Raw genomic sequence first — 14,158 nt, 5'->3', positions numbered from 1 at the left:
ACATCTCCTCCCCAGTCCCATTGTATAGTAGTTACTTTATTTCCCTTAATAATCAGAATAAATCATACCATCCTCAGAGTAACCCATTATTTGCCTTCTGGTTCAAAGGCAGGAGGTGTCCGAAACTGCCAACAGGCAGTCTCAGCTTCTAGTCCAGTGACATTGTTATATCCCCTAGCAGAACACTGCCTCTTCTCCCTTCCCCACCATCCCACCAACTTGGGAACTAGGACCTTTAATACAACCCAAGAGGCAAAAACTTTACTGGTGCCCCATTAGGGGTTTAATGAGACAGGTATCCCTTGATTCCTAGATCTGTGGCTATAAAAGAAGGAAGTTACTGGTTCCCATGTCAGGGCACATACAGGATCTTAGCTCCATAAGATTCTACTGCTATAACTGAGTCTTCAGTTGGCCATTCCCCGTTTTTACCAGGTTCGCTTCTTTAGAATCAGAGAACATGAAACATAAACCAGTGAATCCCATGGCCATAATTGTATTCTCTCACTTCCTCCTTGGTCACCAGCAGTGTTTTGTAGGATATCATGATGGTGAAGAAAGCACTCAGCAAGTTCACAGAGGTGGGCCATTTGGTACAGGGAAGGGAAACTCATATCCAGAGTTAGTTTCTCTTCTACTGAGGGCATACAGCTGCCTTCCATAACAGAAGAGTATCAAGAAATCAGTTAGTAGCTCATGGGTTCCTGGGTGGCTCAGGCAGTTGAACTTCGACTCAGGTCATGATCCCAGGATCCTGGGATCAAGCCCAAGCCAGTTGCCCTGCTCGGTGGAGAGCCTGCTTCTTCCTCTCCCTCCAGCCCTACCTCCCCCCACCCCCATCTCATTCTCTCTCTCTCTCACTCTTGCTCTCTATCTCAAATAAATAAATAAAATCTTAAAAAAAAAATCAATTAGCCCAGTAGTTCTGGTAGTATCCAGACCAGTAGTGAGGGGACACTCTATTTGAAATATTTTTTCTTCTTTATATGTTTTCATATTGCAGAAAGTTGGTTTTTTTTTTTTTTTTTTTTTTTTAAATGTGGAGTAAGAGGTTCTGGGGTTTGGCACATTACATTAAATTGAATTAATCAAAAATTCTCCAGCTATAACCATGTAAAAAGCCAGAATGATCATTAACATGTTTTTAATGCATAGCTGAACTCATGAAAAAGACAATCCTAAGGGGCCAGAAATGAAGAAGGAATTGAGTACCAGAGCAGTAAGCATGTGAGTTGATATCTCTGTACTTAAGGATATCATAGTGTAGGATTCCCAAAGATAATTACCATCAAAAGTTACAAAGTAAAATATATTAATAGTCTATAATTTAACAAATATTCAGTTTATACATATTTGAATTATATATCAAATATTGTTCTAGGTTTGGGGATACAGAGGTGACAAAAATAGGTACAGATGATGTTTATGTAATATAAGTCCTATGGGGGGGAAAAGATATTGAGGTTAGGAGGATAGAGTGTGATTGGTAGGTAAAGCAGTCAGGGAAAGCACCTTTGAAAAGGTGATATTTAAAGAGTCCTGGAGCAAGGGAAGAAGCAGGCCAGGTACTTATTTCTGTGGTGTTCCAAACAGAGGAACCAATCAGGGTAAATTCCAACATGGCAGTATGTTCCATATCTATAAGATACCAAGCTCTGTGTGGAGCATATGACTGTGCTTTGGTGAATTCAGAAAGATAATCATGAAGGATGAGTAACAGAGGTAGGAGGGGCTAGATCTTGTAGGATCTGAAGGCCATGGATAGCACTTGGATATTAAAGAGAGTGATGTAGTGGCAGCTGGGTGGCTCAATCAGTTAAGCGTCTGCCTTTGGCTCAGGTTATGATCCCAGGGTCCTGGGATTGAGCCCTGCATCAGGCTCCCTGCTCAGTGGGGAGTATGCCTCTCCCTCTGCCTCCCCCTTTACATACCCACCCCTGCTTGGGCTTGCTTTCTTTCAAATAAATAAAATATTTAAAAATAATTTTAAAAATAAGAAGAATGATATAGAAAGCCATTTGATGTTTTGGCATATTAAAGTAACATGATCTGACTTAACTATTTTTAAAGGATCTGTGTGGCTGCTGTATTGAGAATAGACTGTACAGTAGGGTAGAAGCAGGCAAACAAGTTAGGAGGCTGTGTCAAATAATAATCCAGGCAAGACCTGATACAGATCAGTATTGGACCAATGGAAGGTGGGGAAGGATCCAGCAAAGTCTATGAAGAAGGACAACCCAGAGGTGGGATGTCTGGGTCAAAAGTAAAAACAGTATTCCAAGAAGAGTTGATCAGCTGAGCTACAGCCACTGATGGGTCAAGTAAAAAGTAAAATGATTGGATAGGGTGATGGGCAGGTCATGGCTGACCTTGACAAGACATCTCATAGTGATAAAGCTTGACTGGAGAGGATTTAAAAGAGCTAGGAAAGTTCAAGAATCATCAGGCTTTCATACTTTGTGTAGAAGACCACACAAAATGTAACCATTGTATTACTCATCAGCTAAGAAATTCTAATAGTAAATAAAGTATTCCTGCCAAAATCATCTTCTTTATTAATTTTAAATCTTTTTTTAAAGATTTTATTTATTAATTTGACAGAGAGAGATCACAAGTAGTCAGAGCAGTAGGCAGGGAGGAGGGGACGGGAAGCAGGCTCCCCATTGAGCAGAGAGCCTGATGCGGGGCTTCATCCCAGGACCCTGGGATCATGACTTGAGCCAAAGGCAGAGGCTTAACCCACTAAGCCACCCAGGTGCCCCATCAATTTTTAATCTTTTTTTTTTTTAAGATCTTATTTATTTTACTTGAGAGAGAGAGAGAGAGAATGTGTACAACCCTGGGGGAGGGGCAGAGGTAGACGAAGTAGCAAACTCCCCACTAAGCAGGGAGTCTAGCGCTGTGCCATCCCAGAACCCTGAGATCATTCATGACCTGAGCCAAAGGCAGACACTTAGCCAGCTGAGCCACCCAGGTGCCCCATCACATTTTGTTCTGTATATCTTTAAGATATACAAAGATTTATCTGTGAGGTATTCTGGCTCTGAACAACAGAGATGAGATGATTCTTAACACATAACAATTGACTTTTCTCATTTAACAAGAAGTTTAAAGGTAGACAGTTGCGGTTATTTGTCTCTTATTATCTTAGTCTTTGCCCGTGTGCTCAGAGTGGCTGCTAAATCTCCAGCCAACCTGTCTTCATTCCAGGCAATAAAGGTTTCACAAGTTCTACCCATTTTTTTCCACTTGTATATTCCTATTGGTAACCAAGACTAGGAAATGATGCTTTTCAGCAGGCATATTTGTTCTGTCACAAAGGAAGAATGGATATTGGGGATGGCTGCTAATAATCTTTGCCATAGAAAATTATCATTAATTATAGGCATGCAGGAAAAAAACATTGCAAAACTAAGAGTCTGTTGTGATAGATTTGGAGGTAAGAAGATTTTAGGAAACTAGTCAAGTAGGTAAGAATTAAAGAATTTTACATTGCCAATTAGAAGAATTGGACAGGAAAGTCACCAGAAATTTATAAGGTAACCTTCTAAGGGTTCACTGAGATTTCTGGATAAACCCCTACCTTATATATCCTTCCTCTCTGGGCAACAACTAGTTACCCCCGAAAAGCTAGTAGCAAATAATACTTCAAAGTCATACCAGTCTGAAGTCTTTACCTTTGATCTTAGTGAAATTTCAAAGCTACAAAATTTAATTTAAAACTTCACAGCTGTTTTTTTTAACCCTCTGAAATATAAAGGAATAGAAAAAGTTCTGTGAAGTAAAAATAATATTCTCCTCACCAGAACAATACACTGTCATGTAGTACAAAAGGTATGCTTTCATGCTCACTTCCTAACATCTCTTTTGCGATCTCTTTCCTATAATCATAATACTAACCATAACCAGTTAGAACTGAGACATTCCCTTATTCAATGCCAGGATCCTTGAGCACAAGGATGGGCCTATCTGCTGGTTCTTTCCTCTCTCTAAAGTCATCATAGCAAAGGGGTATGTGGCAGCATAGCATCTAGAGGTCAGAGCTTGGAGTGTCAATTCCGACTACTTGGTTTCAAAGCTCAGCTCTTCTATCTATCCCCTCTGTGATCTTGGGCAAGATTATTTAAAACACTGGTTCACAAATAGGGGTGATTTTGTACCGCCTAAGAGACACATTTGGTTGTCACAACTGGGGTGGGGAGTGCTACTAACATCTAGTGGATAGAGGCTGCTAAACATCCTACAGTGCACAGGACAGACCCCCAGAGCAAAAAAAAAAAAATTATTCAGCTCAAAATGTTAATAGTGCTGAGGTTGATAAAGCTTATTTTAACCTTTCCAAGCCCCCATTTCTTCATTCATGAATTGGAGTTTATAATAGTAACTATTCAGTTATTTTTGTGATGGCTAAAGAAAATAATCAATGTAAAATACTTAGCATAGTGCCTGGCACATCAGTGCTCTGTTATATAAGAATTACTATTCTCATCCTCATTATCATCACTAATACTTGCCTAGATATTTAGACTGAATTAAAAGAACATGCCTACCTGTGACTATGAAGCCAGGGCATCTGATGAAAATTTCTAAAGAACAAAGAAAAATGCAGAATAGAATGGAAGAATCTTTTCTCCCTTATAGAATCAAAGATAATGAATCAATAATTAGGTGACCACTTTCTTCTAAGTTCTAAGAAAATGATGCACACAGTCCTATTCATGCAAACAGCTTTCTTCTTCAGGTCGATGTCCTTTTTATCCTTTTTCTTTCTTCCTTTGGTACTATATTGCAAAGTCCTACCTCCTTTCCTCTGTACATCTTTTGAATTTCAACTCTTTCAGTCTTCCCTGGTTATCAAGGACTTGGGAGCCATTAAAGTAATAGAAGGCCTTGACCAGGACGAGGCACTGGGATGTTTGAAGATAAGTCACGCCACCATTATGGATCATTCACATAGTAACAGAATGAGCTGTGAAGTGTTTGTTAAGTTTTCAAAACTACAATTTTCATTTGGTAATTATACTAAGAAATATCTCCATAAACTTTAAACTTCACTGAGTAACCATAAATTATTTCATATTGCAATGATATTAATAATTATCTTTTATTTTTCAAGGCAAATGCAATAGGCCGAAGTGCTAAAACTGTCCGAGAATTTCTAGAAAAAAATTACACAGAAGATGCTATAGCAAACGACAATGAGGCTATCAAATTAGCAATAAGAGCTTTGCTAGAAGTAAGTAATCTAATAAAGCATAGTCAGAAGAACACGGGGAGAGAAGATCTGTTCTTATCTACTTCCTTACTAATAATAAGATTTGCTGAAGTAATTTTAATATTGTACTTATTCTACATTAGGTTGTCCAGTCTGGTGGAAAAAACATTGAGCTTGCTGTAATAAGAAGAAACCAGCCTTTGAAAGTAAGTCATTAACCAAAGAGGAAAAAACATCTGTAATATAAAATATTTTGACAACAGTTGAATCTTGTCAAAATGTTGACATCTGTGAGTCTTCATTAAAAGCCTGAAAAACCCGCTAGGATCCCACAATTGACATTATGATGTAATCTGTTTTGTTTCTACAGGCTAATGTTCACTAATTTGTATGTATTTATTGCAAGCAGTTACCTATCTTTGGTCCTTTGTGAAGACTTAGAGGAGCTGAGATTTATATGTTGGCTTACCCCATTTAGTATATATTCTTCTAAGTAGGAACCTCCACTGAGTCAGTCATATATGGGATTAGCATATACATTGTCTATGGACATTTATTCCCAGCTCCACATACAGCATACCTTGGAGATACTGAGGATTCAGTTCCAACCACCACTATTAAACCAATATTGCAATAAAGCAAGTCAAATGAATTTTTTGGTTTCCCAATACATATAAAAGTTATATTTACACTATACCATTGTCTCTTAAGTGTGCATTATGTCTAAAAAATGTACATAATTTAAAAATACAGTGCTAAAAAATGCTAACCAGCATTTGAGCTATCAGTCATAATTACTGATCACAGATCACCATAACAAATATAATAGTAATGAAAAAATTTGAAATATTGCAAGAATTACCAAAATGTGAAACAGATACAAAGTAAGCAAATGCTGTTGGAAAAATGGTGCCAATAAACTTGATCGACCTAGGGTTGCCACAGACCTTCAATTTGTAATAAGCACAGGGCCGCCTGGCTGGCTGAGTCGGGAGAGCATGCAACTCTTGATCTCGGGGTCCTGAGCTCAAGCCCCATGTTGGGCAGAGAGCTTACTTAAAAAAGAAAAAAAGCCCAGCAATTTATAAAAAATGTAGAATCTGCAAAGCACAATCAAAACAAGGTATTCCTATAAAAAGCAGTTCATCTCCCTATCTTTCTAGATCTTTTGAAATCAAGATATGCTTCCTGGCGGTGTCCTTCAGCTATCGTGTGTTTAACTGTCGGGCCTCCAGGCTTCTAACGTAGTGTTAGCTTTCATTATGTCAAAAAACCTCCACCCCTTGACTTTTTTTCTTTAATCTATTTTATACTGTTTTTTTTTTAATCTATTTTCTCTACTTTTCACTTAAAAATGCCTTGAGGGGCACATGACCATCTGCCTTCAGCTCAGGTCATGATCTCAGGGTCCTGGGATCAAGCCCCCATTGGGCTCTCTGCTCAGCGGAGAGTCTGCTTCTCCCTCTCACTCGCTCTCTATGGTCTCTCTCTCTCAATATCTCTCTCTCAAATAAATAAAAACCTTTTTTTTAAAAAAGTGCCTTGAAGCTCTGTAAGTCTTAAATTTTAATACCTACTGTGATAACCTTTCTGTATTTCTTTGTGGCAAGACTGCCATTATTCTTGTGTACCCTTTGTTAGCCATTATGGGTTAAAACCACTGAACCACAAAATAAATGGTCCAGAGTACTATGACAGAGGACTCACTGGTAAAGAACATCTGAAATGTGGTTCATGCTTGTTCCTCAGGTAGGACTATATACAGTGCAGTCTGCCATCTGTCTAGCTGAGAGTGTAAAAAGCAGTTAAAGCATGGGAAACTATATGAAAAGTGTACTAAAAAGGATAATTTTACATCACGTTTGTTTTGAAGGAAATAGTGTTAAAATCAGTGTTGGAGGGCGCCTGGGTGGCTCAGTGGGTTAAGCCGCTGCCTTCGGCTCAGGTCATGATCTCAGGGTCCTGGGATCGAGTCCCGCATCAGGCTCCTGCTCAGTAGGCAGCCTGCTTCCCTCTCTCTCTCTCTCTGCCTGCCTCTCTGCCTACTTGTAATCTCTCTCTGTCAAATAAATAAATAAAATCTTTAAAAAAAAAAAATCAGTGTTGGATGGAGCGGTGGGGTTTTTGTTTTCTGAGTTGCATAGTTGCCTTGTTGGATACCACATTCCCACCGTTTATTAGCCAACCAGTAGATGGGAATATGAGGAATGAGAGAAACAGGGAGAGAGGTGTAGGTTCTGCCCTGCACAGCCCCACAAAAATAACCATGATGCTGAGCGCAATGTATGGAGATGAGAACTGGGTCATGCTGTCACCCCTGCTGTTTAGGGTCTCAGAACAGACATGCCACAGCACAAGGACATAAAACCAATGAGGCCAGGGTTACCTCTCCAGCTCCAGCACATACATATATACCCAAATGGTCAAACCCACCCAGTCACGCATATATTCCTTACTGATGCGTGGTAGGATAATAGATGCACTGGCAGCAAAGTTAGACTCCCTCCCCCGTGCTGTTTCAGGAAATGCTGTCTGGCAGATACGGCATGGCCTTTAACTGGATAGACCTGGGTTTAAGTTTAGAGTTAGATAGACTTAAGTTCAAATTGATGTATGACCTTGAGCAAGTTGCTCCCCATCTTTAATTTTAAATATAATAAAATTTATTTGTATAAAATAAAATCTATTTTTGCTTTACACTTAGTGAGGGAATTATAAACAAAGCAGTGTAAGTCATCTTTTCCCTACTCTCTGGCTATTCCGATGGCTGATACCCTATCAGATAATCATACAGTGGTGTGGAGAAGGGACTTCAATAATGAGTTACTTGTTCATGAACAGAATAAGCTGGCATTAAAATGTTTTAAGAATTATATGCATATAAGGGATATGTAATACAATATAACACTTTGCCCTGCATTTTTAGCACAATAGTGGAAATATCATAGAGTTCAGATTTTGTCCATATTTGTTACAAGTATTTTGCTGATATGTACTTCATTATATATTTGAAGATATAAAATTAAAGTTTAAATAGAAAATAGAAATGTATAAAATATAATTGTTTTCTTCATATTGGAAATATTTAGAAATTACTGGTATAATTGAAATTTCTTTTTAAAATACTTTCAGATGTTTAGTGCCAAAGAAATTGAATTACAAGTAACTGAAATAGAAAAGGAAAAGGAAGAAGCAGAGAAGAAAAAATCCAAGAAGACTACCTAATTCTTAGGATGAACATTAGAAGTCTGTAATGTTCTTTGTACTCCTTGGAATTACTTAGTGAAGTTTTAAAGGAATAAGTTGGTTTGTGGCATGACATTTACTAGTTATGTGCTGTTTTGAGGATGCCACATTTGTGGCTGTCTACAGTCCGCTATATGGACAAACATATCTTTGTATGAAGATTTTCTTTGAAAAGACACTTCAGTAATTTTTGAAAGCAGTCGTAATTCCACATAAGCCTGAGACTATACTTAATAACTTGTCTAGTGTGTCACTTTTCTTCATCTATGTAAATTTAAGAAAAAAACTGTAATTTAAAAAAAATTAGTAATTTATAAAAAAAATTTAATAAAAAATTAATAATTTGTTGATGTTTGAGTATTGACTATCAGGTACAGAGATAGCTATTGCAAAATAAATTGAATCTTGAGTTGTACTTCTAGAGGAATGATAAAAACATCCTTATAGGGGCGCCTGGGTGGCTCAGTGGATTAAGCCGCTGCTTTCGGCTCAGGTCATGATCTCAGTGTCCTGGGATCGAGCCCCGCATCGGGCTCTTTGCTCAGCGGGAGCCTGCTTCTCTCTCTCTCTCTCTCTGCCTGACTCTCCACCTACTTGTGATCTCTCCCTCTGTCAAATAAATAAATAAAATCTTTAAAAAAAAAAAATCCTTATATTGATTAATTGCCAATATTTTATCAGAGCCTTCTTCATTTTTAAACATTCATCATTATTTATTTTACTTCTGTCATTTTTAAAGTTGCAGTATGTTTTTTTTCATGGAAGATATTAAAAACATAATCTAAATAGGCAGCTAAAATAAAGTCTGGTAAGAGCTTATAAGGGCATCTGAATAGGGTACTATATATAGGAAAACAAGGACAGAAGTGAATACATAAAGTTCTTGGTTTCAATTTTTATTTTATCGTAGGAGTGTCCAGTGTATTAGATTTGTTACATGTTCCCTTGGCTGTCCCAGTGCTTACTATGCGGTTGGCATTGAACCAGGCTTATTGGGAGTAACAAAAGAAATATAAAAAGTGATCCCTGTCCACAGAGAGGGCCTACAAAAACAATGTGCTTAATGCCTGTTAATGAAGTTATATTTTTGAAGACATAGGATACTAATAGGCATAAAAACAAAAGCCTACATATCTTACTTACATTACTATTTTAGAGCTTTGTCTTTTTTCTCTTTTTTGATGTTCTTTTTGAAAACAAGAAGGAGAGAGTTTAAGTTTTTGCAGAGGAATGAAAAGCTCAGGGTAGAAAGTAAAGAAAAGAATCAGTTTGGATAAACAGCTATCATACGAAGATTTCAGCCATTGGTGGTTGTGGTGTTCTGAAGCAAGGGAAAAGTAAAAAGCAGAGTCAGAATTTTAAGAGATACAAAGACCTTAACAAAGCCACCACGCCAGTATTCCTCTTGTCTTGTACAAAATTCCTGTGGCCTGCTGCTGGTTTACTTCACTTCCTCAGACAAAAAGACTGCAGGGCATTTTCTAGGCAGATGGACAATCTGTATTCCACTCTAACTTTACCCTGACTGCCTTTCTGATGTCATTGGAACCATGGAATCTTGTGGTTCCCTGTACTCTTCTTGTTTTGTTTTGGTGTACTATCATTCTTGACTTAGAGTCATACTATACCCTTCCTCTTTAAACCTTAGAATCAAAGACAAATACTTGTTCCCTGTCACTTCTTGGCACCTTTCCAGAAGCAAAGGTGATTCCCAAGCAGAAGGGCTGATAAACAAAATTTTGATTACTTTGGAAAAAGAACCCCACAATTTTTATAACGATCAGCTCCCACTGAAGGAATCGTTTTCAACACATGCATACCCAACATACAAAATAAAGGGCAGGGTGTTCATGTTACCCTACTGTCCTGCAGTGAGCACACTATGAATCCTTGATGCCTTTGAAACAATATTTGACAATAAATATTTAATAAATATTGAGTGCTTTAAGTGGCAGACACTGTTAGATGTTAGCAATATAGTGGTAAAGAGCAGACTCTGATTTGTCCTCATTACCATGTAGTGAAAAGGCAGGCCTTAAACCAAAATAATCATAATTACAATTGGGATTAATGTTGTGAAGCTTCGTGTCTGTTTTCCCTACTAAACTAGAAGTTCTTCGGGAAGGGAGGGCTGGCATTTACCTCTCTTTCATCTTTGTTTCTACAGCTTGCCTATGGTTAAGACTTAATACATGCTTGTTGAGCTGTGTTAATTTGCAGACTTTGTGGCAAATATCAGAAATTGGGAGTGGGGAGAGGAATCATCTAATTTCTCACTTGTTGTAGAAGCCAATTTGCTCATTTCTTTGCCCCTGGATGAACATTATAGTGATGGAAAGACATCACATACTCAATGAATATATTGCAGGCAGGACCCTTGAAAGGATTCCAACCCTGGTGAAATAAAAATGGGAGGACTTCAGGAATAGAGGAATGTGTTGTTATGGCCCTGGGAAGCCTTTTAGAAGGTGCAGTAATTTGAAGTTACATTGCCTAACCACCCATGCCAAATTGAACATTCCCTTTGTGCCGGGTACCAGAAATGAAGAAGATATGGTCCTTGTACTGAAGAAGTCATAGTCCCAAATAATTGAGCCCATTCTAACAAGTTATATGAATAATGAAAAGTGTGTTTCCCTTATAATCTGTGAATCTATTTTTTTTTTTTTAAAGACTTACGGGGCACCTGGGTGGCTCAGTGGGTTAAAGCCTCTGCCTTTGGCTCAGGTCATGATCCCAGGGTCCTGGGATGGAGCCCTGCATCGGGCTCCCTGCTCAGCAGGGAGTCTGCTTCCTCCTCTCTCTCTCTCTGCCTGCCTCTCTGCCTACTTGTGATCTCTGTCAAATAAATAAATTAAATCTTTTAAAAAGATTTTATTTACTTGTCAGAGAGCATAAGCAGGGGGAGGAGCAGGTAAAGGGAGAAGCAGGCTCCCCACTGAGCAGGGATTCCAGGGTCCTGGGATCCTGGGATCATGACCTGAGCCAAAGTCAGACACTTAACTGACCGAGCCATTCATGTTTCCCTAATCTGTGAATTTACTATGAAGCATGTTGCTAATGGTTCTGGAGTAATTTATTTAAATCTTCCCTAGTAAATGTGGCACACAACACCAGATCTTTTTTTTTTTTAATATTTTATTTGTTTATTTGACAGAGAGCTAGAGAGAGAGCACAAGTAAGCAGAGCGGCAGGGAGAGGGGGAGAGAGAGAAGCAGGCTATCTGCTGAGCAGGGAGCCCGATGTGGGGCTCAATCCCAGGACCCTGGAATCATGACCTGAGCCGAAGGCAGCTGCTTAACCAAATGAGCCACCCGGGCGCCCCAACACCAGATCTTTTAAAAAGGAAATGAGACCTATTTTACATGAGACCTATTTAAAGAAGGTGGTGATATCTCTCTCTGTCTCCCAATTTCTACCTCCAATCTGAGGACAGGACAGTCTATACCTCTGGATGAATTTGGCTATAAATAGGTAAAATGTTAGTGACTCTTCTCTGTACCACTGCTCAGCTCTGTGGAGTCCATGCTTCTTAACGGGGGGTAATAGGGACACATCATTCAAATGGTATGGTTGTAATTCCACCCCTTGTTTTTATTTAACAAGTATTTATAATACTGCATATGAGACACTTGAGTTCTTTACAAGCATTAACTCATTTAATTCTCTTAACTCTCATGAGACACATAATTGATGTACATAGTGCTGATGCTTATATTGCTTTGCCATCACAGCTGTCCATCAAAATGGACACATTTTCCCACATCCCTCCCCACAAAGCTGTTTCAGGACAGGACTTCTTTTTTTTCTTTTTTTTTTAAAGATTTTATTTATTTATTTGACAGAGATCACAAGTAGGCAGAAAGGCAGGCAGAGAGAGAGAGGGAGGGAAGCAGGCTCCCCACTAAGCAGAGAGCCTGATGTGGGGCTTGATCCCAGGATCCTTAGGATCTTGACCAGAGCGGAAGGCAGAGGCTTTAACCCACTGAACCACCCAGGATCCCCCAGGACAGGACTTCTATATCTCACTGGCTTTATTCTACCTGTAACAGGCATGACTGTTTTGGCTCAATTGCTTTATTTTACTTTGGAAATCTAAGTATTATTTTGACCAGGTTTCACTGACCTGCACAATGCAATTTTTTGTTTAATGTGAAGTTTTAACCAAAACAGAAGTTTTAACCAACGTGCTTGCTATTTAAAATGTCATTTTTACTTCTTTTACTGAGAGAAAGTTCCCTCATACTTAAGCACTTTGCGTTTTTTCTGGCTCAGATCCTCAAGGTGAGATAATCACAAACATTTGGTTTTAGGACTCAGCTAAGCAACTTCACTTTGTATCACTGGGTTATGGTTAAGTAGGCAGTCTGAAAAATCTCCCATTACAGGCATAGAAAGGCTGGATGAAATCTAACAAACATACTTTTAAATGCATAACTGAGCTCACAAGGGAAATCCCTAGAGGCCAAAATGAGAAAGGGATTGAAAACCAGAGAAGGCGTTTTGATAGATGCTGATGTTGCCCCATGTGTATTGGCATAAAGAATGAAAGCAAACTAAGAATCAGGAAACAGAGCGTCTAGAAAAACAACCACTCTTAGTGGGGTACTTGGTTTATGGCAGTATTGCATATCAGTGGGTAAGGGATAAGCTCTTCAGTAAATGGTGACAGGACAACTGGTTATCCATTTGAAAAGAAAACTGGACCTCTATTTCATTCTATTAAAACCAATTCCAGACTAATTAAAGACCTAAACATAAAAGATAAAACTTTTAGAAGACAATACAGGAAAATATCTTTAAGATCTCGGCGGTGTAAGGATAGATTTTCTAAACAAAATACAAAAAGTGCTAACACGTAAGGAAAAGATTGATAATTCAGCTACCTGAAAATACAGGCTCTTCTACACCAAAAGATGAAGGTGAAAAGACAGGCCAAAAAGGAGAGAAGATATTTGTAATATTACAACCAATGAAAGCTATGTGTCTGGAATTTATAAAGAACTATTGATTCAAAGGAATGAAAATACAATGCAACCTGTATGTATACATATGTATATATGTATACATATATGTATATGTGTATATGAAGTAATCAAATGTTCATGAATGAATGAATGAATGAATGACAATGTATTCACACAGCAGCATACCATATAGCAGGGGAAAGTCACCAGAGCTACATGCATCAATATGGACCCATCTCAGAAACATCACACTGAGCAAAAACGAAAGCCAATTGTGAGAAAGTATACATAACATGTTTGCAGAAAGCCTCAAGACCTACATAGCGAGATATTGTGTTTGAAAGATACAATGTTTGAGGTAAAACTGAAGAAAAGCAAGAGAATGGCTACTGCAAAATTCAGGAGAGTGAAAGAGCATGGTACCTCTGGTGGGAGCTGGGGAGAGCAAGGCACAAGGACTGGTGCCAGCAATGACTCTATCATCACTTCATACAGATTTTTAGTAGCTATTGAGGGGTTATAAAAATGCCTCATCTGAGGGGCACCTGGGTGGCTCAGTTGGCTGAGCAACTGCCTTTGGCTCAGGTCATGATCCTGGAGTCCCAGGATCAAGTCCCACATTGGGCTCCCTGCTCAGCAGGGAGTCAACTTCTCCCTCTGGACCCTCTCCCCTCTCACATTCTCTCTCTCATTATTTATTTATTTGAGAGAAGACAGAGAGAGCATGAGA

General features: G+C 38.7%; 1 protein-coding gene across 1 annotated transcript in view; it reads left to right on the top strand.

Moving 5' to 3' along the window:
* Positions 1 to 8,742, top strand: part of PSMA8 (proteasome 20S subunit alpha 8) — a 41,471-nt gene extending 32,729 nt beyond the window's left edge. The window contains exons 5-7 of the mRNA XM_032309655.1: positions 5,117 to 5,236; positions 5,359 to 5,421; positions 8,348 to 8,742. Of these exons, the coding sequence (XP_032165546.1) occupies positions 5,117 to 5,236; positions 5,359 to 5,421; positions 8,348 to 8,440 (276 nt within the window). The 3' untranslated portion in view covers positions 8,441 to 8,742. The remainder of the gene's footprint in view (positions 1 to 5,116; positions 5,237 to 5,358; positions 5,422 to 8,347) is intronic.
* The last annotated feature ends 5,416 nt before the right edge of the window (positions 8,743 to 14,158 follow it).

The sequence above is a fragment of the Mustela erminea genome, chromosome 13, assembly GCF_009829155.1.
Source record: "Mustela erminea isolate mMusErm1 chromosome 13, mMusErm1.Pri, whole genome shotgun sequence".
NCBI classification, from domain to species: Eukaryota; Metazoa; Chordata; class Mammalia; order Carnivora; family Mustelidae; genus Mustela; species Mustela erminea.
Note: the sequence above shows the minus strand (reverse complement) of the source record. Positions and strands in the feature narration are given on the sequence as shown.